Source organism: Hypanus sabinus (assembly GCF_030144855.1).
Source record: "Hypanus sabinus isolate sHypSab1 chromosome Y unlocalized genomic scaffold, sHypSab1.hap1 SUPER_Y_unloc_2, whole genome shotgun sequence".
In the NCBI taxonomy this organism is placed as follows: domain Eukaryota; kingdom Metazoa; phylum Chordata; class Chondrichthyes; order Myliobatiformes; family Dasyatidae; genus Hypanus; species Hypanus sabinus.
In genome coordinates, this window is record NW_026779021.1 from 637,908 (window position 1) to 665,856 (window position 27,949).

A 27,949-nucleotide genomic window follows, 5' to 3' on the forward strand; every position below is an offset into this window, starting at 1 on the left:
GTTCAGTAAATTAGAATCAAAGGAGCATTCCATAATTTGATGAAGTTTTAAAGGTATTAGGGGTTTGTAAGAAATAATTCTTGAACTCTTGTACATAACGGGTTAAATTAAGTGCCAACTTATGTGTGCTCTGTTCTGAACTGAGTATAATTACTGTATGTCCTTCACTGTGGAACCTGCCTGCAGCTTGTTTTGATTAACTCACAGCTGTCCCTTGAGAATGACATGGGGCTTGATTCACACAGGTCGCATACATCACGTCTTATGATTTCACATCACTGATTTAAGTTCCCTCGTTTGTTTAGGGAGAACTCACTGACAAGGCAAGAATTTATCTGTAATTAAAACCTTGATTTAGTGGACGCTCTTATCTAAGTAATTAACTTTTGCTCTAACTGACGGCTGGAATATCTGTTCAACTGAGTGTTCTTCATTTCACCAGTTGTATAAATTGTCATGTTTCTGAGTGTCATGAAGCTTGTCATGATTGAGCGAGAGAGAGAGAGAGAGAGAGAGAGAGAGGGGGGGGGAGGGAGGGAGAGGGGGAGGGGAGAGGGAGGGGGAGGGAGGGAAAGGGAGAGGGGAGGGGAGAGGGAGGGGGAGAGAGAGAGAGAGAGAGAGAGAGAGGGAGAGAGGGGGAGGGAGGGAGGGCGGGGTCAGCAGGAGGCACTCATGGAGTGAGCACTGTTTCAGATTCGCTCCATAACTTTGCCTTTTTTTAACCTATGATCACCCTTATTGAACTTACTTTTACCTACACCAAAAGATTCTTGCTACTTTTTTGGACTTATCTTTAAGAGTTTATTGTGAATTTTGAAGAAATGAGTTCAGAAATGGCTTTGAGATCTAAAGGGCGAGAACCTGGGAAAGATTCCAACGGGAACAGGAAGAAGAAAAAGACCGATCCTAAGCGCACTGAATTGACCTACGAAATATTATTGGAGGTTTTAAATGAAAAATTTGAAGAACAACGACAAATTTTTAAACAAGATATAAAGGCCTTTCAGGATTATATGGATAAGATTGATTCAGTAGTTAACCAGCAGCAAGTTCTAATCGCAACTTTGCAAGAAGACGCTCGGAAGCGAGACTTGATAATCGAAAAACTGGAGCAGAACTTACTTTCGACGATTAAACAGGTGGACTTTGAGAATCAGTCCAGAAGACAGAAGCTACACATACTTGGTCTCCCGGAAGGTATTGAACAAGGGGACCCCTCGAAGTATATTGCTCAACTTTTAAAGGATGCCTTCCCTTCTGTATTCCCAGACAGTCTTCCGTTACTTGATCGCACTCACAGAATTATGCGTCGATCACCAAGTGCTTCAGCTAAACCACCGGTTGTAATTGTCCGATTTCACTATGTGCATGTTAAAGAGCAACTTATTCGTGTGGCTCGGCGTTTAGGGATGGTCAAATTCCAAGAATTTGATTTTCGATTGGTGGAGGATTTTAGTCCAGAAGTAATGAAGGCAAGGCTTCTTTTTAAACCTCTGATGTCCGAATGTTACGAGAAAAATCTAAAACTTTCGCTTTTATACCGTGCAATGCTCAGAATCTCCCCTCCCAATGCACCACGGCGTGTTTTCCTTTCTACATCTGAAGCTCGAAGCTTTCCAAATGAGAACTTCCCTACTGCTGCGGATTCTTGTCTCTAATAAATGAGTGATTTTGATCGATGCAAGATGGTTTTTGTTTCCAAAACCAGATTTTGTTTCCGGCTTTTGGTGTAGGTTTACTCTATATTTTATACTCTAGTTAAAATTCTTTTTCGAAGTACTAATCTTTTTATTTTACTTACTTCAATCACTATACTTTAGCTTTGGTGATTATTATTAATCCTTCGAAGGTGAATTTTTTTTTACTAAGATGGCAGTTTCTTCTCTAAAATATTTTTGGCTTTTTTTTTGATTTCGCCATTTTTTTTTCTCTCGTCTTCTTCCTATAATGCATTTCTTATCACAGTTTAATTTTTTTTTGGTTTGTTTCGGTTTCAACCTGATTTATAAGTTACTAGTGATTATATTCTTTTTGTTTTCTTTACTAGCAATTATATTAAGAAGTTTGGTTTTAGTATAATGATCATTATTTCTTTAGAGTTTGGGTGGATTTTTTTTCCCTTTATATATGGAGTTGCCTTCTGCTGAAATGGGGGTAGATTTAGTTTCATTTCTCTTTCTTTCCAGCCTTCTCCTGGCTGGGGAGGGACTTTCTCCTCTTGGGTGGGGGGGCGGAGAATTTTTCTAAATCTTATGTTCTTTACATCAGTTTTTTTTTAGTTTTTTCATTTAGGCTGATTTTAAACTACTAAAATGTCCGCGATGTCATCACTTCTGGGTCCCTTATTTTTGTTCCTCTTCCGGGTGCATGATTTCATAATTTGGTTAACCCTTTATATACCAAAGGGTTGATTTCCGAAATATGGCTCAGACCATTAATTTTGTCTCTTGGAATACTAATGGCTTAAACCATCCGATTAAACGGAAAAAGATTTTCAAAGTATTCCAAAGACTGAATGCACATATTATTTTTGTACAAGAAACTCATGTGAGGAAAGAGGACAATCATCGTTATTTTAGGTTTTGGAGGGTTCAACAGTACCATTCGAGTTCGAATGTTAAAGTAAAGGGAGTTTCAATTTTTATTGACTCCTCTATTGCATTTGTCCAAAACGATATCTTTTCGGATCCGAATGGTAGATTTTTGTTAATTACTGGGTTACTTTTTAACAAAAATGTTGCTATGGTTAATGTGTATGCTCCAAATGTGGATTATCCCGATTTTTTTAAGTCCTTATTTACTTCTCTACCTAATCTAAATGAATATAGGTTAATAACTGATAATGGAATTTTTGATATTTGGAGATTTCGGCATTCTAAGGACAAAGAGTTTTCATTTTTCTCACGTTTATCATTCTTACTCGAGAAATGATTATTTTTTTTATTGACTCTTGTTTTATTCCATCGGTAATTGGTTGTAATTATGATATTATAGCCATCTCTGACCATGCTCCATTAAAACTTTCTATTAAATTTATGGATACAGCTTCTAATGCTAGACAATGGCGATTTTATTCTACCTTACTGCAAAAACCAGATTTTATTAAATTTATAAAGGAACAGATCAATTTCTTCTTTTTAACTAATTCCACGGATGATATTTCTTGTGGAACACTTTGGGACACTTTAAAGCATATATACGTGGACAGATTATCTCCTACTCCGTTGGTCGGAGAAAACGCATTAAGAAGGAAACTCTTTTATTGGTAGACAAAATTAAAGAGATTGACAAGAAATATTCAACTACTCCTAGTAAGGAGTTTTACAAAGGGTTGAACTTCAAATGGAACATAGTTTATTACTTACATCTTCGATTGAAAATCAATTGATGAAAACCAGATCTGATTCCCTCATGATTATAATACCATGTGTGATTTTCTTGGGTAATTGAATTTTCCAAAATTATCATCAGATGACCTTTCAATATTAGAAACTCCTATTACGGATGCAGAAATTAAAGGGGTTATTTCCTCTATGAATTCTGGGAAAGCACCAGGTCCAGATGGGTATACAGTTGAATTTTTTAAATGTTTTTCCTCCTCTCTTTCTCTCTGGTTATGCAGGGTTTTTAAAGAAGCAATTAGATTGGGTAATCTGCCACAATCTTTTTATAGAGCTTCCATTTCTTTAATATTGAAAAAAAGACCCTACTGACTGTGCATTCTATAGACCAATATCCTTATTGAATGTAGATTCCAAGATCTTTTCCAAGTTACTGGCATCCAGGCTGGAGAAGGTATTACCTCAAATTATCTCGGAAGATCAAACTGGTTTTATTAAAAATCGCTATTCCTTTTCTAATGTTAGATTATTGAATATTGTTTATACTCCTTCACATAGCACTTCAGAATGTGTCATTTCATTAGATGCGGAGAAAGCATTTGATAGAGTTGACTGGCCATACTTATTTACAGTGCTTGAGAAGTTTAATTTTAGTCTGACATTCATTTCCTGGATTAAACTGATATATCATACTCCAGTAGCCTCGGTGTTTACTAACAATCAAAGATCTCCCATTTTTCGTTTAACCATATAGCCATATAAAGTTTATTTCCGGGTACTAGACAAGGCTGTCCTCTTAGTCCGTTATTATTTGATATTGCTTTAGAGCCCTTGGCAATTGCAATCAGAGAATCACAGAACATTTTTGGCATTAATCGTGGGACGGATATACATAAACTATCGTTAGATGCTGATGATTTATTATTACTTATTTCTGATCCTGAGAAATCCATTCCCGCAGTTATGTCATTGTTGGCTCAATTTAGTAATTTTTCCGGTTATAAATTAAATCTTAGTAAGAGTGAATTGTTTCCTTTAAATAGACAGGTTCCAATTTATGGAAATTTACCTTTTAAATTAGTTAATGACTCTTTTATTTACTTAGGGATTAAAGTCACAAAAAATTATAACGACTTATTTAAGGTTAATTTTTTACCCCTAATCGATCAGATGAAATGTTTGTTTACTAAATGGTCACCAGTATCTTTATCTCTGAGAGGTCGGATTAATGCTATTGAGAAGGTTATTTTACCCAAGTTTTTATATATATTTCAAGCTGTACTAATTTTTATTCCGAAATCTTTTTTTGCTAATGTTGATTCAAAAATTTCCTCATATATATGGCAGAATAAAAATCCTAGATTAGGTAAAAGATATTTACAGAAGGCAAGGAAGGAAGGTGGATTGGCATTGCCTAATTTTAGATTTTATTATTGGGCAGTTAATATCCGATATTTGATATGTTGGTTAAAGGATTGGGATTTATCTTTTAGCCCTCATTGGGTGAACCTGGAAATTAAATCTGTACAAGGATTTTCATTGGGTTCTATTTTAGGGTCTTCTCTTCCTTTTGCTCTTTCTAAATTGCAGAAACGGATTGATAATCCGACAGTTAAACATACTTTACGTATATGGTTTCAATTTTGGAAATTTTTTTGAGTTGACTCAAGTTTGTTTTAAATATTCCTATTGTATCCAATTGCTTTTTTTATCCTTCTATTATAGACCAAGCTTATTCAGCTTGGAAGACTAAAGGATTACTACCATTTTCCAATTTATTTTTGGATAATTGTTTTATGTCTTTTGAACAATTATCAAATAAATATAATTTGCCTAGATTTCATTTTTTTAGATATTTACAGATTAGGAATTTCTTAAATACTGTACTTCCTACCTTTCCAAATCTTGTGTCTTCAGGTATTCTGGAGAATTTGTTTGAACTAAATCCTTCTCAGAAAGGGCTAATATCAAAACTCTACAATATAATTATGAAGATACGTTCAGAGCTCTTCTATAAGATTAAAAATGATTGGGAAAGAGAACTTAACCTTACTATCCCTATTGAGAATTGGGATAAAATTCTTCAATTAGTTAATTCATCATCTATATGTGCTAAACATTCATTAATACAGTTTAAAGTTGTGCATAGGGCTCATATGTCCAAAGATAAATTGGCTCATTTTTATTCCTATATAAATCCTATATGTGACAGATGTCATTCTGAGTTACCGTCTTTAACTCATATGTTATGGTCATGTCCGCTTTTGAAAAAATATTGGAAAGACATTTTTGATATTACTTCCACGGTACCGAACATTGATTTACAACCTCATCCTATTACTGCAATTTTTGGTTTACCAATGATGGACTCACTCCATTTATCCTCTTCTGCTTGTCGAATGATTGCATTTCTCACATTAATGGCTAGAAGATCTTTTCCTTTCTAAATCTTTTTATTAATATTAGTAATATGAACAGAATACAGATGATATATTGATAAAGAAATTACCAACATACACATTCCATTACATATGAAAAAAAACATACATAACAGTTACAATATAAATCAGTTTACCAAGACATAAGCCATGAGATATATGTATGGACATAGTAAATCTAAATATTTCATAATGTATAATATAAAAAAAGCAGAGAAAAGAAAGAAAAAAAACAAAAAAAAATTATATAATGCAGAACTAGCTAATCTAATCTAATAACTATAACTAATAAGTAATATAAAAGAAAAAAAAAACAAAAAAAGAGAAGGAAAAAAAAACGGGCTGTTTATAATATCTCACAAAAATAAGTATTCATCAATGCCGTCACTTCCGGTCCTCTCAAAATACATAAGCTAAAAGCTGGGAAATCAAATGAACTTGGCACAGGGTCATATTACATCATATGAAAATGTTGAATAAATGGTCTCCATAACTTTTCAAATTTAATAGAAGTCTCAAAAGTATCACTTCTAATTTTTTCTAAATTTAAACATAACATAGTTTGAGAGAACCAATTAAATACAGTGGGAGGATCAATTTCTTTCCAATTCAACAATATAGATCTTCTAGCCATCAGAGTTAGAAATGCAATCATTCGACGGGCTGAAGAAGATAAATGCAGTGAGTCTAACATTGGTAAACCAAAAATTGCGGTAATAGGATGAGGTTGTAAATCGATATTCAAATCCGCAGAAATAATATCAAAAATATCTTTCCAATATTTCTCCAAAAATGAACACCACCAAAACATGTGAGTTAAAGACGCAATTTCAGAATGATAGATGACCTTAAATTGTATTAGTGAATGTTTGGCACATAACGATGATGTATTAACTAATTGAAGAATTCTATCCCAATTCTCACTAGAAATACTAAAACTAAGCTCTCTTTCCCAATCCTGTTTAGTCTTATAAAGAGGCTCTGAACGTATCTTCATAATTATATTATAAAGTTTTGAAATAAGCCCTTTTTGAAAAGGGTCTAATTCAAATAAACTCTCCAAAGTATCTGAAGGCACAAAATTTGGAAACGTAGAGAGTACAGAACTTAAAAAATGTCTAATCTGTAAATATCTAAAAAAATGAAATCTCGGCAAGTTATATTTGTTGGATAATTGTTCAAAAGACATGAAACAATTATCTAAAAATAAATCAGAAAATCTTAGTAATCCCTTAGTTTTCCAAGCCGAATAAGCTTGATCTATAATGGAAGGGTGAAAAAAACAATTAGATACAATAGGACTATTTAAAACGAATTGAGTCAACCCAAAAAATCTCCGAAATTGAAACCATATACGCAATGTATGTTTAACTATCGGGTTGTCAATTCGTTTCGGCAATTTAGAAAGAGCAAAAGGGAGAGAAGTCCCTAAAATAGAACCCAAAGCATAAGCTGATACCAATTTAGTTTCTAAACTCACCCAACAAGGGCCAAAAGATCCACCCCCATCTTTCAACCAACATAACAAATATCTAATATTAACTGCCCAATAGTAAAATCTGAAATTAGGTAATGCTAACCCGCCTTCCTTTTTTGTCTTCTGTAAATATGTTTTACCTAACCTGGGATTTTTATTCTGCCATATATATGAAGAAATTTTAGAGTCAACATTAGTAAAAAAAGATTTCGGGATAAAAATTGGTATCGCTTGAAAAATATATTAAAACTTAGGTAAAATAACCATCTTAATAGCATTAATCCTACCTATTAGGGATAAAGACAAAGGTGACCACTTAGTAAACAAACCTTTAATCTGATCAATTAAGGGTAAAAAATTAAATCTAAATAAATCTTTATGGTTTTTTGTGATTTTGATCCCTAAATAAGTAAAAAAGTCATTAACTAATTTAAAGGGTAAATTTCCATAAATTGGGACCCGTTTATTCAACGGAAACAATTCACTTTTATTAAGATTTAACTTATACTCAGAAAACTCACTAAATTGAGCCAATAATGATAAAACTGCTGGAATGGATTTCTCCGGGTTAGAAATGAATAGTAATAAATCATCTGCATACAAAGATAACTTATGAATATCTGTCCCACGATTAATACCCAAAATATCCTGTGATTGTCTGATGGCAATTGCCAAAGGTTCTAAGGCAATGTTAAATAGTAATGGACTAAGAGGACATCCCTGTCCAGTGCCCCGAAATAGGCGTAAAAAGGGAGATCTTTGATTATTGGTAAACACTGAGGCTACTGGAGTATGATAAATCAATTTAATCCATGATATAAATATCGGACTAAAATTAAACTTCTCCAACACATTAAATAAGTAAGGCCATTCAACTCTGTCAAATGCTTTCTCCGCATCTAATGAAATCACGCATTCTGAAGTATCATGTGAGGGAGTATAAACAATATTCAACAATCTCCTAATGTTAAAAAAATAACGATTTTTAATAAAGCCAGTTTGATCATCTGAAATAATTTTGGGTAATACCTTCTCCAATCTAGATGCCAGTAACTTGGAAAAAATCTTGGAGTCTACATTCAATAAAGATATAGGTCTATAAGAAGCACAATTAGTAGGGTCTTTATCTTTCTTCAATATTAGAGAAATGGAAGCTCTATAAAAAGATTGTGGCAAATTCCCTAATCTAATGGCCTCCTCAAAAACTTTACCTAACCAAGGGGAAAGAGTAGCGGAAAAAAATTTTAAAAATTCAACTGTATAACCATCTGGACCCGGTGCTTTCCCAGAATTCATTGGGGAAATAGCCCCCTTAATTTCTACATCCGTAATAGGAGTATCCAATATCAAAAGATCATCAGATGATAATCTTGGAAAATTTAATTTCCCCAGAAAATCAGACATGGTATTATAATCTTGAGGAAATTCAGATTGATACAGGGAGGTATAGAAATCTTGAAATGCCTTATTTATCTCATCATGATTAACTGTCAGATTCCCATTCTGCTGACCAATCTTAGTGATTTGACGTTTAACCAGAGCATTCTTCAATTGACTAGCTAGCAGTTTACCAGATTTATCACTATGTATATAAAAATCAGATTTAGTTTTCATTAATTGATTTTCAATCGAGGATGTAAGTAATAAACTATGTTCCATTTGAAGTTCAACCCTTTGTAAAGCTCCTTACTAGGAGCAATCGAATATTTCTTATCAATCTCTTTAATTTTATCAACCAATAAAAGAGTTTCCATCTTGATACGTTTCCTCAAACCAACAGAATAAGAAATAATCTGTCCACGTATATAAGCTTTAAAAGTGTCCCAAAGTGTTCCGCAGGAAATATCATCTGTAGAATTAGTTGAGAAGAAGAAGTCGATCTGCTCCTCCATAAATTTTATAAAGTCAGAGTCTTGCAGCAAGGTAGAGTCAAATCGCCATTGTCTAGCATTAGAAGCTGTATCCGTAAATTTCATAGAAAGTAATAACGGAGCATGATCAGAGATAGCTATAATATCATAGCTACAACCGATTACCAATGGAATAAAACAAGAGTCTACGAAAAATAATCAATTCTTGAATAAGAGTGATAAACATGTGAGAAAAAAGAAAACTCTTTGTCATTAGGATACCAGAATCTCCAAATATCAAAAACTCCATTGTCAGTCAAAAAGAGTTAATACAAGTGGCCGACTTATTAGGTAAAGTCTGAATAGATAAAGATTTATCCATCAGAGGATTTAAACAACAATTAAAGTCACCACCCATTATTAACTTATATTCGTTTAGATTGGGTAAAGAAGTAAATAAAGACTTAAAAAAGTCAGGACAATCCACATTTGGAGCATAAACATTAACCAAAGCAACCTTTTTATTACAAAGTAAACCCATAATTAACAAAAATCTGCCATTCGGATCCAAAAAAATATCATGTTGAACAAATAAAATAGAGGAGTCAATAAAAATTGAAACTCCTTTTACTTTAGCATTCGAATTTGCGCGATACTGTTGACCCCGCCAAAATCTAAAAAAATGAAATTTGTCCTCCCTCCTCACATGAGTTTCTTGTACAAAAATGATATGAGCATTAAGTCTTTGGAATACTTTGAAAATCTTCTTTCGTTTAATTGGATGATTTAAACCATTAGTATTCCAAGACACAAAATTAATGATCTGAGCCATAATTCTATAATCAACCCTTTGGTATAGAAAGGGTTAACCGACTTATAAACTCATGCACCCGGAAGAGGAACAAAAGTAGTGAGAAGACCCGGAAGTGACGACAACACAGACATATTTGAAGTTCAAAAACAGCCCGAATAAAAAAACACAAACTGGTACAAAAAAAATAGAATTAGAAAACAGACCACCCCCCGAGAAAAAGAGAAAAAGCCAAAATATGACTTAAAAAGAGAAAAAGTAAGACTAATCCTACCCCCATGTCAGCTGAAGAACACTCCATATAAAAAGGATATATATAAAAGAATCACCCCAACTTTAAAAATAAAATCACTATAATAAAAACCATATTTCTAAGTATAGTTAATTGTAAAAAGAATAAAAATATAATCACTAAAAAACAATTATAACTCGGGCTCTGGCCCAGACAAAACAAAAAATATTTAAGCTAAGATAAGCGATGCATTGTACGGAAGAAACGCGAAAAATATAAACATAATGCCATCTTAAGCAAAACCAAAAATCTTTTCCAAAAAACCACCATCTTAATCAAGGAAAAATTTACCTTCAAAGAATTAAAAATATACCTTCGAAGGAACAAAGTTAATAGACAAGCATGTAGTTAAATGATCAAAGTGTATAAGGCAAAACAATTAACATGATGCAAACACACTTTAACTTAAGTATAAAGTGTAGGATGAACCTACACCAATAACCAGATTTTAAATCTGGTTTAAGAGATCGAGAACCATCTTACACGATCAGAATCATTCATTTATTAAAGACTGGTGTCTGTAGCAGTAGGGAAGTTCTCCTCCAGATATTTTCTCGCTTCTGAAGTTGAAAGGAAAACCTGTCGTGGAGCATTCGACGGAGAAATTCGAAGCTTCGCAGGGTATAGAAGCGCAGGTTTCAGATTTTTCTCATAACATTCAGCCATCAACGGTTTAAAAAGCCTTCTTTTTAAAAAATCTGGACTAAAATCTTCGATCAGGCGGAAGCAAAAATCTTTGATTTTAATCATTCCTACCCGACGAGCTGCTCTTATAACTTGTTCTTTGTCATGTACATAATGAAACCGGACAATTACCACCGAAGGTTTGTCTGTAACACTCGATGATCGACGCCGAATTCTATGTGCCCGATCCAATAAAGGGGGGTTATTCGGGAAAATCGTCAGAAATGCTTCTTTTAAAAGTTGAGCAAAACATTTCGAAGGGTCATCTTTTTCTATGCCGTCTGGAAGACCAAGTATACGTAAGTTCTGTCTTCTGGACCGATTCTCAAAATCGTCACTCTTGGCTTTAAGGGCTTCCATCAGCTTAATGGTCGAAATTAAATCCTGTTGCAGTTTTCCAATAGTCAAATCTCGCTTCTGAGCTTCTTCTTGCAGAGATGCAGTAAGAGCTTGTTGCTGTTTAATTACTAAATCCGTCTTAACCATGTACTCTTGAAAAGCCTTTATATCTTCTTTAAAAAATTGTTGTAGTTCAGCAAATTTTTTATCCAAAACCTCCATAAACAATTCAAAAGTTAATTGTGTTTGTTGTGTCGGAGCCTGCTTTTATCGGATTACGTCCAGGATCCCGTCCCTTAGACCTGAGAGACATTCCTGTTTGCATATCTTCAAAAGTTCACAACAAACTCTTGGCAGTAAATCCAAAAAAAAATAAAGAAACTTTCGGTATAGGTAAAAATAAGCTGAATAAGGGTGATCAAAGGTTAAAAAAAGTAAAGGTTATGGAGCGAATCCAAAACGGTACTCACTCCATGAGCGTCTCCAGTTGACTCCTAGAAGATCTATTTTGTTGAATTGGAAAGAAATTAATCCTCCTACCATATTTCATTGGTTTTCTCAAACTATGTCTAAATTTAGAAAAAATTAGAAGTGTTGTATTTGATACTTCTATTAAATTTGAAAAGATATGAAGACCATTTATTCAATATTTTCATATGATGTAACATGACCCTGTTCCAAGCCTATTTGTTTTTCCAGTTTTGATTTTACATATGTTGAGAGGATCAGAGTTGACGACACTGATGATTTTGTATTTTTGTGAGATATTATAAACAGCCCTTTTTTTTTCATTTTCCCCCTTTTTTTCTTTTTTCGTTTTTTTTCCTTATTAGTTATTAGATTGTTAGATTAGTTTTTCTAGCATAATTTTTTTTTCTTTTTCTCTTTTCTGTTTTTTGTAATATATATTATGATATACCTAGGTTTGCTTTGTTTATATGTTACTTGTACCGTCCATGATTTGGGAAGACTCATTTATATTGTAACTATTGCTTATGTATTCTTTCATGTTCAGTTTAAATATGTATGTTTGTAATCCATTATCTATGTATTAATCTTATTATGTTGATATTAATAATAATAAAGATTGAAAAAGAAAGAGAGAGGGAGAGGGAGGGGGAGAGAGAGGGGAAGAGAGGGGGAGGGAGGGAGAGAGAGAGACTGAGAGAGACTTATTCTCTTTGATGCTTGGCTCCGAGTTTCTCGCCAGCTGAGTTCGGACAAATAAACTGGTGAAAGGATGAAGTAAAGAATTGTTTGTGGTGTGGTTACTTGGTCCGGCAAATTTAAGTTTACAAATTGACTAACACCACCCCCCCCAACTTAACCAGCATTTTAACACAACATTTAACTGTCAGTCAGTACTTGAATAAGACCAGTATGTAAATCAGAGATTAATTATTATATTTTCAGCCATCTGTTGAACTGGACACTAAACATTCCATGACTCTGTTTCAAGAACCTTCAATTTTCTACTATAAATTCCTCTCTCAGCCTATGCTATAAAACTGATATGAGGAAATCTGTAGATGCTGGAAATTCAAGCAACACACACAATATGCAGATGGAACACAGCAGGCCAGGTAGCATCTATAGGAAGAAGCACTGTCGACATCTCAGACCCTTCGTCAGGACTAACTGTAAGGAAAGATAGTAAGAGATTTTAAAGTAGGGGGGGAAGGGGAAATGCAAAATGATAAAAGTTGAAAGGCTGAAGAAATTATAGATGGGGAGCAGCGAAAGAGTTTCACTGCTGCCTGACCTCTTGTGTTCCACCAGCATTTTGTGTGTGTTGCTTAAAAACTGCTCATTTATTTCCATTATTGTCTGAGAATATAAATTGGATGCAACACATTTGCCTAGGTACTGTGGTTCTACACTTCAAAACTTATTTGTGAACCGTCAAATATTTCTCAGGTATGTCAGTTTCTAAGGGAGTATTAGCATTTCAGGTGGAAAAAAAGTTACCCCACTCTTGTTTTCAAATTGCCGTATATGAAACTTCACTTACTTGCAGCATTGTTTTTTCACATTTCGGCCACCAAACTTTGGCTTATCCAAGCAATTTGTACACTGGCCACAGTCATCTGGAACTTGGCAACCCGAGCATTGCCCACACCTACGTGACCTCCTCCCTTTTCGAACAATAGGCTCCTGTGCAACTTTGTGCTTAGCTACTGGTTTAATCATTGGTTTCAGTGGTTCAGCATCCTCTGATCCAGCTACTGATGATTTATCTGTAAAACAGAATTATTTTTTATTGGTTATTGCTCAAACACAAGAGGTTAAAATCTCATTTAATGAATTTTTTATCTAACAGTATCCTCAGGGAAATATAACATTGAAGATTTTGTGTACACTGATTCATTCTTTGGGAATATTTTAATTTCCACAAGGCAGCAGTCACTTTAAAACCATCATGAAGATAGATTATGTCAATTTATAAAGTATAATCTGCTGAACAAATTAATAAATAAACATAATCTGCTGCATTACAAGGAAGCATCAAGAATTACAGCATCAAGAAATGTGGTAGCATCTGTTAGTATTGTGAGACCGTGGATCTGCGCTTGGAAAATCTTGCTTCAGTCTTGTTACAGTGAGGCAATGCTGGAGTGTCCTTTCCTAGGCACAGGCCTGGGCGAGTTTTTGTGGGAGACCGGCAGTTGCCCATGCAGCAAGTCTCCCTTCTCCACACCAGCAATATTGTCCAAGGGAAAGGCAAAGGCCGATACAGCTTGGCACCAGTGGCTTTGCAGGAGTTGCCAGAGCAAGGTTGAAAGCAACGTCAGACTGCCTTAGGGACTCCAGCTCCAGATTTGTCCTCAGGGTTTACTCCCAAACCCTTTCCCATGAGTGGGAATGGCCGCAAGGCAGTGGAGGTTTGAAATCATAGTTTTCCTTCTCTTAGGTGGACTGCCTTCCCAGGCTGACGCGCTCCATCTACCCAAATAATTGTCATAGTAAGACATAATAACACTGCGCAACACTGGGACACCATGGATCTAAGGGCCAGAAGGGCCTACTCCGCACTGTACTACAAAATAAAGCAACCCACACAAAATGCTGGTGGAACACAGCAGGCCAGACAGCATCTATAGGAAGAAGCAATGTTGATGTTTCGGGCTGAGACCCTTCGCCAGGACTAACTGAAAGGAAAGATAGTAAGAGATTTGAAAGTAGTTGGTGGGGGGGAATGCAAAATGATAGGGAGAAGACTGTAGGGGTTGGGGTGAAGCTGAGAGCTGGAAAGGTGATTGGCAAAAGGGATACAGAGCTGGAGAAGGGAAAGGATCATGGGATGGGAGGCCTCGGGAGAAAGAAAGGGGGAGGGGAGTACCAGAGGGAGATGGAGAACAGGCAAGGAGTGATGGGCAGAGAGAGAGAAAAAAAAGGGGGGTAATAAATAAATCAGGGATGGGGTAAGAAGGGGAGGAGGGACATTAATGGAAGTTAGAGAAATCAATGTTCATGCCATCAGGTTGGAGGTTACCTAGACGGAATATAAGGTGTTGTTCCTCCAATCTCAGTGTGGCTTCATTTTGACATTAGAGGAGGCCATGGATAGACATATCAGAATGGGAATGGGACGTAGAATTAAAATGTGTGGCCACTGGGAGATCCTGCTTTTTCTGGCGGACAGAGTGTAGGTGTTCAGCGAAATGGTCTCCCAGTCTGCATCGGGTCTCATCAACACATAAAAGCCCACACCACGAGCACCAGACGCAGTATACCACACCAGCTGACTCACAGGTGAAGACCCGACACAGATGATAGATGCTGCCTGGCCTGCTGCGTTCCATCAGCATTTTGTGTGTGTCGCTTGAATTTCCAGCATCTGCAGATTTCCTCATGTTTGTAAAATAAAGAATTACTTTTGCACATGAAATACTGTGGCAGTGTTTCAGTATGTTGTTTTTCAAGAAAGATCCCATCAACTTGTTCAAATTCCAAAAGTCCAAATTCTACAGCAAGAAATACAGTTGCTTCAAGCACTTAATCACTGCCCTCCAGCTCTGACAAAGATTTAAACAAGTATTTTTGTAAGTTTCAAAAGGATCAGATATTTTTATTTACCCCAGATGTTTTGGTAATGAGTGAATTTTTGTATGCCCTTATGCCCTACTGGACAGTGAGTTTACATGTAGAAATTACCATCCTGAATATCTAGCTAGACATCAGAATTGTTATGTTAACAGCAATCAAAAAGAACCTCATTATTTTTTCTGATCTACTTCAGTTTTAAAACTTACATCTAATGTATTATAATACTTCTACTATAGGACTCAGATGTGTACAAATTGTCTAATAAAAGCAGAATACTCAGCTTTGATACCAACATCTAAATATTCAAGAGTTTCAAGCACAGGTACAGAAGGCTGTGTTCTGTGATACTTTTTTAATTTGTAGCCCGGTGTTACTTGGATTGTGCGCTAATGAAAACATCCATCTTTGATATGACAGGGCACTTAGGGGCCCTGTACATGACTTCAGTAACAGCAGTATACTCAATGGATATAATTAAATATTCCCATTTCAGCCTGATACAGCTAAAAAGCACAACTGCTTCCAAGTTCAGTACAGTCAACAAAATTGTCTTAATCAATTTAAACAAACTATTGCTGCTTAAAACTGACAGAAACAACATGATTGTGGTTGGAAGCACGTAGAATACTTCAGAGGAAGTGCGGCTATCAAGCAGGTTACAAGCGTGTTTAAGGAAATAGGATTTCAAACTCCCTATACTGAAGACCTTGCTGGCGAACATGCTCTCTCTGGTGAATAAAATTGATGATCTCAGAGCTAGGGTGCTGAATCAGAGGGGCATTAGGACCACGTACATCCACTGTTTCATGGAATCCTGGGTAACCCTTTCCATGTCGGATGCAGCAATTCAGATCAACGGGTTTACTATGCACTGTCAGGATAGATCTACAGCGACTCTCAAAAGCAGAGGTAGAGGACTATGCCTCACAATCAACTCATCTTGGTGCACAAATATATCAGTGCTGTCCCAATTCTGCTCACCAGCTCTGGAATATCTAGCAGTAAAGTGTTGTCCTTTTTATCTACTACGGGAGTTCTCTGGGGTCATTAAGATTTCAGAACATCTATTCACGGACTTTAAAAGCAAGAGTGAAATTTTGCAGAAAATCAGGGATATGCCCCTCTCTGCAAAGACTGTCAAAGACAGAACCATAAAAATGGCAGAAGACATCACAAGACAGCAAATTAAAGACATCAATTCAACTGTGGCCTACTCAATTGCCTGTGACGAGTCTAAAGACAAAGGTGATATTGAACAAATAGCGCTGTTCTGCCGGTATGTAAACTCTGCCGGGCCACAGGAAGAACTGATTGAGTTGATACCTCTAAAAGACCAAACACAGGGGGAGGACATCTGTGAGGCTGTCTTGAATTGTTTAAGAGCCAAAGGAATAAAGACCACTCACCTGGTGTCAGTAGCTACTGATGGGGCACCGAATATGACGGGAACGCACAAGGGATTTGTGGCTTTACTGCAGAAGTCGCTGGACAGAAAGCTGCTGACTTTTCACTGCATCTTGCACCGTGCGCTCAAACATTTCCTCCAGAATGCACAGAAGTAATGGATGTTGTCATTCAGATTGTCAATAAAATAATGGCAAAAAGTTTAAATCACCGTCAATTCCGTTTCTTACTGGACGAGCTGGAAAGCGCATATTCTGATCTCCTGCTGCACAACAAAGTCCGGTGGCTGTCCAGAGGGGAGGTGCTGAAACGCTTTGTCGCGTGTCTGGAAGAAGTGAAAACTTTCCTGGGCAGCAAAGGGCTCACCTTTCCTGAGCTGGAACAGCCAGAGTGGCTGGAAAAGCTACACTTCATGGTAGACATGACAGCGCACCTGAACACGCTGAACACAGCTCTTCAGGGGAAAGGACGCACAGCCCTACACATGTTGGAGGATGTTTTGGCATTCAAGCGCAAGTTGACAGTGCTTGCCAGAGATTTACAGAAAGGCACTTTGTCTCACTTCCCCAATTTGAGAGAGTTCAAACAAGGTCACGACATGATAAATTCGGAGTATTTACATTCTGCAATCATCGCAATGCAAACATCGTTTGGGAAATGCTTCTGTGAGTTCAGAGAGGAAAAAAAAACACATTATCCTTCCAGGTCACTCCCCTAAGCATCGATCCTTCCCTACTGAATACGACTGCATTGGCAGGTGTGAGTAAACCTGATCTTGAGATGGAACTGGCCGACATAGCCGACAAAGACATATGGGTGTCCAAGTTTAGACGCTTGACAGCAGACCTTGAAGATGTTGCCCGTCAGAAGGCCGTTCTTGCTCAGAATCACAAATGGAGTGATATTGAAAACCTCCCAAAACCGGACAAACTTGTGTTCGAAACATGGAATGCTATGCCCGACATTTATGTAAACATTAAAAAGTATGCGCTTGGAGTCCTGTTGATCTTTGGATCCACATATGTATGTGAGCAGGTGTTCTCCAACATGAACTTTATTAAAAACAAACATCGTGCACGCCTCACAGATGACAGCTTGCGATCCTGTGTAAAGATGAAGGTGACGTCATACAGCCCTGATGTGTAGATGCTGTGCGCTGAGGTCCAGGAGCAGAAATCCCATTAACCAAGTATGATAAATATTTTAATTGCCTATTATTTTACGTATATTCATATTTTTTCATTGTTCAGTGAAATAGTCCTTTTATTTTTCAGGTTGACAGCTGGCTGACATTATTTTTGGTTTGCTGCTGGCGGAAAATTTAAGTTCGGCGTTTTTCATAAATACAAGAAGGACTCAAATAGACATTGAGTATTTTACTTAAAAGTAACCTTCAACCCAACGTCTTTCTTTCGGAGTTCAAAATGTTTTTGTTGCATGCAGAAATGTAATTTCGTTTTCTCTGCAGGAGTTCATCAATTTCATAAATGCAACACATTATAGTTTGTTTATACACAGCATAAAGGCAAAAAAAAAACATTGTATGCAGTGTTATTTCATTTTAAATGTCAAACGGGTTTTGTGGCTCCCAGTGTTTTCTTTTCTGTGGGAAACGGGTCCAAGTGGCTCTTTCAGTGGTAAAGGTTGCTGACCCCTGCCATAGCCCATTGTTACACTGCCATTAAGAATGCCTACTGTGCTATCCCACACCTTCACTTTTGAAAGTCTGATCACCTGGCTGTACTTCTACTCCCTGAATATGGGCAGAGGCAGACAACTGCAGTACCAGTAGCGAAGACCAAGAAGTACAGACAAGGGAAGCACAGGAGTACCTACAGCACTGCTTTGAATCAGTGGACTGGACTGTATTCAGGGATTCATCTTTGAAACTGGACGAGTATGCTGCAGTTGTTACCAATTTCACTAAAACCTGTGTGGATGAGTGTGTGCCCACGAAGACTTACCGTACATTCCCAAACCAAAAGTCATGGATGAACCAGCAGGTTCATTGTCTGCTGAAGGCTAGCTCTCTGGTGTTCAAGTCTGGCACCCCAGACCTGTACCAGAAAACCAGGTATGACTTGCAGAGGGCTACTTCAAGAGCAAGGAGACAATTTTGAATGAGGTTGGAGGTGACGTCGGTTGCACAGCAACTCTGACAGGATTTGCAAGACATTACTTCCTTCAAAGCGGAACCCAATAGTATGAATGGCAGCGATACTTGACTACCAGATGAACTCAATGTTGATGGCTATCCAGTAGAATGGTACAAAACTTTCAGAAAGATAATAATACCATTGCTTATGAAATGTTTTAATTATGTTCTCGGAGGAGGGGAGACTCCGTTGTCCTGGAATCAAGCAATAATTTCAGTAATTCCTAGAAGTGGTAAGGATCGGACTGAATGCAGTTTCTATAGGCCCATAACTGTTCTAAACAGAGAGTATAGATTATTTGCATTAATATTGGTAAAATTATGGGAAAATACAATTCCAGATCTAATTGACTCTGATCAAACAGGTTTTGTAAAAAGCAGGCAAATCCTGGACAATGTGAGAAGGGCCCTTCATCTCATTGACTATATGAGCAATAACAACCTGGAATCTGTAGTTATTAGTCTTGATGCTGAAAAGGCCTTTGACTCGGTACGATGGGAATATCTCTTCTTGGTATTTAAACGGTTTGGCTTTAATAATCAGGTAGTTGAATGTCTGAAATCTTTATATTCCTCCCCTACAGCCAGAATTAAAATAAATGGGAATTTATCTAAAACAATATTTCCTGAAAGGGGATGTTGACAAGGGTACCCCCTAAGTCCCATGCCTTTCACTCTTTATCAAGCTATTGGGCTAGGCAATCAGGGAGAACAAGATTATGTATATGGACAGGAAAGGAATGGAGGGTTATGGGCTGAGTGCGGGTAGGTGGGACTAGGTGAGAGTAAGCGTTTGGCATGGACTGGAAGGGCTGAGATGGCCTGTTTCTATGCTGTAATTGTTATGTGTAATGCCCACTTTGAAAGGGAAAACACAACTACAGCTGTGAAGATCCCCACTGCACCTGATGACCCTGTGATCTATGTCTCAGAGTCCGATGTAAGGATGACTATAAAGAACCTGATAAATTATGTAAAACGTTAACACGGTCATTAAACATAACAGCCTGTTTTTTTCTGCAAGAAACCTTGGTGATCAACAGGTGTGAATTTCGTTAGAGCACTATTTCTTCCTGAAGGTAGCCAGCTAAAGTTTCAGGATGCTTATCTCCTTGTGTAGTCATGCAGAGATAGGACAGCTCCAGTCTGTGAGTCATTTTGCCTATTCTGTAATTTGTCTTTTTGAACTGTCATGCAATAGATAACTTTGGCTCCAGCCTGTCTTGTGTGGGGGTATTTGAATGAATATATCCACTTGTAAGAGGAATTGTGAGTTAGTCGGTGGATCGGACAGGAACGGTCACAGACAGACTGTCCCTGTTTGAGTAACTAACTGAGTAATCCACGGGTACTTTGAATAAGGAGTTTGTACTTTTACCATCTCTGAGTGACTTTATCCGGATTCAACTTCCATAAACCCTTGCAAGACAGAAGATCTAGGTGGACTACCTGGTAAGGCTCTGAAAATCTGTGCCAACCAACTAGCCGGAGTATTCAAGGACATTTTCAACCTCTCACTGCTACAGGCAGAAGTTCCCACTTGCTTCAAAAAAGCAACAATTAGACTAGAGCCTAAGAACAGGGGTCCCCAACTTTTTTTGCTCCGCAGACCAGTTTAATATTGACAATATTCTTGCGGACCTGCTGACCAGTAGGGTGATTCCGTTAATCACAACCAGAATATAGGTGATAAGTCAACTAAGTCACTTACAAGTGGCTAATACATTCAATTTCATTTCTAAAAGGGTTATCTAACAAATGTAACACTTACCCAACAGGTATATGTCTAGGGGGAAAGGAGATCCAGCCACTCACCAACCCCACCTCCCGTACACGCAGTTGCTTTGAGAATCAAGTTTTTACCGCGCATACACACACCATATCAAACTCACACCAGGTACGGTTGTTACGAATTCCCGTAACTGGATCACTTACCAGCAAAGATAGAGAGGTCCGTTGAAGTCTGATGGTACTATTTTTAAAGGTATTTATTGATAAAGGGCACAAAAATAAGATTAATGCAAACATACAGATAATATACGTCATCAATACTAAATCTAAGCGCGGGTATAATAATAACCAATAAGAAATAACTCTATCGTTGTCTAGGGGTTACTGTATTGTCCGATGGAAAGATAAGTCACTATCAGTTCGTTCAGGCTGCAGTGTTGTTGGGTTTAAAAGTGATGCGGTTTAAACTTGCCCCAGGTCATTTAAAATGCCAATCCGTTGAGTCAGGGGAGCGGGCTTCCCCGTTGTTAGCTAAAAGCCGTTTTCCATGGTTTCAGCCACCAATTCCAGCCACGGAATTGAACGCATGTGGCTTGGTTTCCGATGACCGTCTGCTGTTACGTGGTCGCTTAACGTTTCTTCTGGTGCATCTAAGGGGTTGTTCCTACAGGTCCTCTTTTATTCTGACTCGCAGGGTCGTAGATGTCGATCAGGTTGGGGGTGATGCAATCTCTCCCTCAACCAGCCCACTTTGCCCGAGGGCATTCACGTAGCAGAGCATCTCGATCTACAAATCTGTCTCCAAGAGACAATGGCCATGTCCCATAGCTTTACATCGCCGGAGAAACGAGCCAGCCTACATGTCTCTTTTCCCAACCCAACAAGTGATCTTACAATTCTCACAAAGGAGAGGGCTAAGGACGTAACACCGTTATGAAATACACTTTAAAGATTTTACTAGAACTAAAAGAGTACTATGCAATACAATATATATGAAGGAAAAGAAAATAAAGTAAAAGGCACCAACTTATCAAAGTTCAGTCAGTTTAGTGCACATCATTGCAGTTCAACCATCGAACCATTCGACCCCTCGTCACTTTCCTCCGACCTCCACGTCCTCGCACCTGGGACCACCTGGGTGGTCGACCGAGCAGTGCAGCGCACGTCCACCTTCCTCGGCGTCTCCTTCCCGACTCCCCTGAAAAGACCGCAAAACCCCCAAGCTCCCAGCCACAGAACAAAATAATAATACCAACATCCAAGATGGCAGCGTGACGCAGCTTGCAGCGGCCACTCCAGAGCTGATTATCTGGTTTTTTTGAAGCAGGGTGCCGTGCGCAATCATAATCGATTGAAAACGGATGTGGGAGAACGGAGGAACATCGGGAAATCTCCAGGAAGGCCTTCTTTGTTGCTGCTGCTGTTGTGAGGTCCAGGACTGCTGGGAAGAACAGGCCCCCAGTCCTCGGGGTCGCGTTGCCGATGGCCGTTGGCGAGGCCATGTTAATACGCTCGGCAGAGGTTGGTGCTCAGAGAAGCTGTGCCAGAGGGGATGGTCGGAGGCTCAACGGACTCAGAGTCCGCTGTGGTCAAGTCGCTTTCGGTGTGTGCTGCGACTGCAAGGCTGGGTTCGACGGAGCTTTCATTGTGTGCTGCGTCTGCGAGGCCGAGTCAGGCGGCGCCGTGGAAGTCCATAGCGGAGGTATTCCCTTCTGCCGCCAGCATGGGATGGCAAGTCTGTCGGGACCCTGGGGACTTGTGGAAACTGTGTGGTGATTTCTTTTGAACTTATAGTCCTTTAACATCTTTGGACTATTATTACTGTGCCCATAGTCTATTTTTTATCAATTATGCTTTGTTTGCACTGTTGTAAATATATCTTGTAACTGTGTGGTTTTGTGCAGGTCTTGTAGCTTTAGTTTTTGGTCTTGTTTTCTCTGGTGAATTTGGAGCTCCTTTCCTGGGAACGCGCAATATTAGACGGTAGCACAATCTTAATTCGCAGCAGCCTTTCTGGACTCTGGATTGGGGATTGCCAAATGCTATGTGGATTTTCTGTCGTGTGCTTTTTGTGATATCATTCTGGGGGAACATTGTCTCATTTTTTAACTGCTTTGCATTTGTGGTTTCTAAATGACAATAAACTGAATCGGAATCTGAAAATAACATTCCCCATTGGTTAATAAATGAATACAATCCCGATATCAGCAAGTCTAAAGCTAAACAACTGAGAGAAAGCACATACCATACAAAGAAACATTCCTACTCTTAACAAAACAAAGAAGCAATTTTGATTAACATAGTACATTGTACACAAATTTAATATTAAACACACAGCACATATTTTCCCCGTATGAACATATAAAATCATTCCAACACTCAAATATCGCTGAATCAGTGGGAGCCCTGGGCTTGTTTCCCTGCAACAAGACGGTCCCATCGAGGGGTGATGGGAGACAGCGATATTCAAAGGGGGTTCCTTATGTCCAGTCTATTCTGCAATTTAGTTTTTGTTGCATTAATTGCAGAAAACCCCACTTTGCAGAGATATGATGTTGGAAATGGAAGCAATGTTTTCAGTGCTTTTGTGGCTATCTCAGGATATTCAGCCTTGACTTTGATTCAGAATGTCAGCAGAGATGTTATCTCAAACATACTTATCAGCCCACGTTATTTGCAAGCTTGAGAAGTTGATCGTCTTCCCATGCTGACATGGATGATGTGTGGGTAATAACCTCGCATGGGTAATGATGTCGCTTGCATAATGACCCGGTGTGCGTAATAAACTTGCATGTGTTCAAGTTCCAACAGTGGGCGTGACAGGGTATGAGGAAAGGTGCAGCTGACTCATATTGTTTCATATCGCCAAATCATATCGTTTCCTTGCGGCCCAGTACTACAAGCTTTGCGGCCTGGAGGTTGGGGACCACTGCCTTAGAGTGTGTTTGTTTAGCAGCAGTAAGAGGCTATTTAACAGTCCCCAGTCTGTCTCATTAGCCCCAGAAAACCCCTAATATACTTTAAGGTACAAATTTTGTGCTAGTTAAAAGTTACATTGACACGTGCAGGCAGGCCTTAAGGAAACATGCAGTTGAAGAGCTTTGAACATAATTTGTCTGAGCATACCAGCCAAACACTGAGAGTCAGAGCTGCCTATTCTGTGAGTCCGTCAATAATTAATAATTTGTTTTTTTTCTATATCAAGAACAGAAAAACAAGTGGAAAAGTGAATAGGTCTGTTTTTAGCAGAACATGCTTTTACATCAGAGATAGGAGCAGGAGTAGGCCAATCGGCCCCTCAAGCCTGCTCCGCCATTCAACAAGATCATGGCTGATCCAATCTTAACTCTAGTTTTCACCGAATCCCACAAGGCAACAGTGCCAACCAACAGGGCACCATGAGGCCCATTTTATTTTATTACTCATCCCGCCCAAACCCATGTGATCATCCGGGGGAAAAAAAACGATTTGCCAATTGAGGAGAAAAAATCTGGAAAATTCCTCTCCGACCCATCCAGGCTATCGAAAACTGGTCCAGGAGATCACATGGCTGATCTAAACCCAGCCTCATGTCCACTTACCTGCTCGCTCACCGTGTCCCCTAATGCCATTTTTATCCAGGAAAATGTCTATCTCCGTTTTGAATTTATTGAGTGTAGTAGCTTCCACAGCCCCACTACCCTCTGAGGGAAGAAATTTCTCCTCATCTCAGTCCTGGAACGGCATCCCCTTATTTTAAGATTATGCCCCCTAGTCCTAGTTTCACCCATCATTGGGAACATTCTCCCCACATCCACCCAATCAAGCCCCTTCACAATCTTATATGTTTCAGTAAGATCGCCTCTCATTCTTCGGAACTCCAATGAGTAGAGTCCCAATCTACTCAACCTCTCATCATACATCAACCCACCCATCCCCAGAATTAACCTAGTGAACCTTCTCTGCACTGCCTCGAGAGCCAGTATGTCCTTTCTTAAATATGGACACCAGAACTGCACGCAGTACTCCAGGTGTGGTCTCACCAATACCCGGTACAATTGCAGTAAGACCTCCCTGTTCTTATACTCCATCCCCTTAGCAATGAAAGCCAGCATTCCATTGGCCTTCTTGACCACCTGCTGCACTTGCATACTAACTTTTTGTGTTTCCTGCACCAGGACCCCCAGATCCCTTTGCACAGAAGCACTTTCCAGTTTCTCCCCATTTAGATAATAACTTGCTCTATTAGTTTTCCTGCCAAAGTGCAAGACCTCACACTTGTCAGTATTATATTTGTTCTGCCAAATGTCTGCCCGATCACTCAGCCTATCTATGTCCCCTGCAGGGTTTCAATGTCCTCCGCACTCATTACACTCCCTCCCATCTTTGTGTCATCAGCAAACTTCGATACGTTGCACTTAGTCCCTTTTTCCAAATCATTAATATAGATTGTAAAGAGTTGGGGTCCCAACACCGACCCCTGTGGAACACCACTAGTCACCAACTGCCAGTCTGAGAATAAACCATTTATCCCAACTCTCTGTTTTCTGTTAGAAAGCCAATCCTCCACCCATGCCAGAATATTATTCCTAATCCCATGATTTTTTACTTTAAGTAATAATCTTTGGTGTGGCACCTTGTCAAATGCCTTTTGGAAGTCCAAATACACCACATCCACTGGTTCCCCTTTATCTACCCTATATGTTATGTCCTCAAAGAACTCCAACAAATTTGTCAAACATGACTTCCCTTTTGTAAAGCCATGCTGACTTTGTCCTATTAAGCTATGTTTATCCAAATGCCCTGTTACTGTTTCCTTAATTATCGATTCCAACATCTAACAGATGTTAGGCTAACTGGCCTATAATTCCCAGCCTTCTGTCTATTGCCCTTTTTAAATAAAGGAGTTACATTAGTATTTTTCCAATCTGCCGGGACCATTGCCGAGCCCAGCGAGTTTTGAAAAATTATCACTAATGCATCCACAATCCCGACCGCCACTTCCCTTAAGACCCTAGGATGCAAGCCATATGGTCCAAGGGATTTATCCACCTTCAGTCCCATTAATTTATAAAGTACCATTTCCTTGGTGATTTGAATCGTAGTTAGCTTCTCTCCCCCTAGAGCCCCCTGTTTATCCAATGTTGGGATATTTTGAGTGTCCTCTACTGTAAAAACTGATACAAAATATTTGTTCAGCGTTTCCGCCAACTCCATGTCCCCTACCATTAATTTCCCGGTCTCATCTTCTAGGGGACCAACATTTACTTTAGCCACCCTTTTTCTTTTTATGTATCTATAAAAACTCTTACTATCTGCTTTTATGTTTTTCACCAATTTACTTTCATAATCTATCTTCCCCTTCTTAATCAATCTTTTTGTTATTTGCTGCTGATCTTTAAAAGCTTCTCGATCTTCAATCTTCCCACTAGATTTAGCTACCTTATATAACTTTATTTTTAGTCGGATACTTTGCTTTATTTCTTTACTTAGCCACGGATAACTATTTTTTCTTTTACACCCTTTTTTCTTCAGTGGAATATATTTTTCTTGATAGTTGTAAAATAACTCCTTAAATATACACCACTGATCAAGTACCGATCTACCCTTTAATCTATTTTCCCAATCCATCTTAAGCAATTCCGCTCTCGTACCATCATAGTCTCCTTTATTTAAGCTCAGTACGCTTGTTTGAGATCCAACCCTCTCATCCTCTAATTGAATATGGAATTCGACCATGTTATGGTCACTCATTCCAAGGGGATCCTTTACTAGGACATTTTTTATTAGTCCTGTCTCATTACACAGGACCAGATATAAGACTGCTTGCCCCCTTGTCGGCTCAGTAACGTATTGTTCAAGGAACTCATCCCGATTACACTCAATAAACTCTTCTTCAAGGCTGCCGAGTCCCACTTGATTAGTCCAGTCAATATGAAAGTTAAAATCCCCCATAATTATAGCTGTTCCCTTATTACAAGCCCCAACTATTTCCTGATTTATGCTCCGACCAACTGAGATACAGCTGTTTGGAGGCCTATAGACTACACCCACCACTGCTTTTTTCCCTTTACTATTTCTTATTTCTACTCAAATTGTTTCGTTATCCTGATCCTTTGAACCAATATCATTTCGCTTAAACTTCCATAATCTCCATAATTACCATAATCTCAAACTTCAATTGCTCTGTCATTGGGATGTTCCTGCTAAATACGGACTCACTTTTAAGGACTAATCATCACATGTTTTTGATACTCATTTACTATGATTATTCCTTTATTTTTGTACTTACACAATAAGTTGCCTTCTACACGTGGGTTGAACGCTCAAGTTGGGGTCTGTCATTGATTGTTATAGGTATTATTGTATGGATTTATTGAGGATGCCCATAAAAAAATGGATATCATGTTTATATATGGCGATATAAACTGTACATACCTTGATAATAAAACTTACTTGAACTTCATCTAGAAGAATTATTGGTGTTGATAACATTTAGTGTTAACGCTGCATTTAATAGATAGGTTTAGGTGACGTAACACCTACTGATAACCAGGATAGCTCTGAATTGCCAGGAACCACCTGGCATATACTTTACAGACAAGAAATAAATATAACCACCTTGTCATGTAAATATTGTTCTAGTTAATATTTGATTATATTTAATTAGGTATTTGTATATTTTAGCAATTTGCCAAGATGACGATTTCTTCTAATCACAGTAATGTTTTTCTCTCATGAAGTAACGCTGGGTTTAATTGGAAATATTAAAACAAGGTGAACAGTGTTTCTGGGCAATGCTCTCCTCTCTGTAATGTACAGAATAGTTTCTGCATAGTGACCTGTGCCCCATGTTTGTAATTATTGCCTTCATGAGAAATTCAAACTATTCTGCAAACATCAGTATTTTTAAATTTATGTTTTGTGTATCCAGTGTTCTGGTCTCATTATCCACCGCCATCTTTAAACTTGCCTCCAACACAGCTGTGTTCGTGGGCATGAAGATCATTATTACAAACTAAGATGATTAAACACCAATTGTCACTTAACGTGCACATATGGAAAGAGGTGAAATCATTGGACAAAGTCAACATGGATTTGTGTAAGGAAAATCATGTCTGACAAATCTTATAGAATTTTTTGTGGATGTCACTAGCAGAGTGGATGGGGGGAACCAGTGGATGTGCTATATTTGGATTTTCAAAAGGCTTTTGACAAAGTCCCACATAGGAGATTAGTGTGCAAACTTAAAGCACATGGCATTGGGGGTATGGTATTGATGTGGATTGACAATTGGTTGGCAAACAGGAAGCAGAGTGGGAATAAATGGGACCTTTTCAGATAGGCAGGCAGTGACTAGTGGGGTACCGCAAGGCTCAGTGCTGGGACCCCAGTTGTTTA

The 27,949-nt window shown here is 38.2% G+C and overlaps 1 protein-coding gene across 8 annotated transcripts in view; it reads right to left on the reverse strand.

Moving 5' to 3' along the window:
- The window catches only part of LOC132386023 (histone-lysine N-methyltransferase 2A-like), a 316,855-nt gene that overhangs the window by 175,849 nt on the left and 113,057 nt on the right, over window positions 1-27,949 (reverse strand). For all 8 annotated transcript variants that reach the window (XM_059958301.1, XM_059958298.1, XM_059958300.1 and 5 more), the window contains exon 5: window positions 13,244-13,469. In XM_059958301.1, coding sequence (XP_059814284.1) covers window positions 13,244-13,469 — 226 coding nt within the window. The remainder of the gene's footprint in view (window positions 1-13,243; window positions 13,470-27,949) is intronic.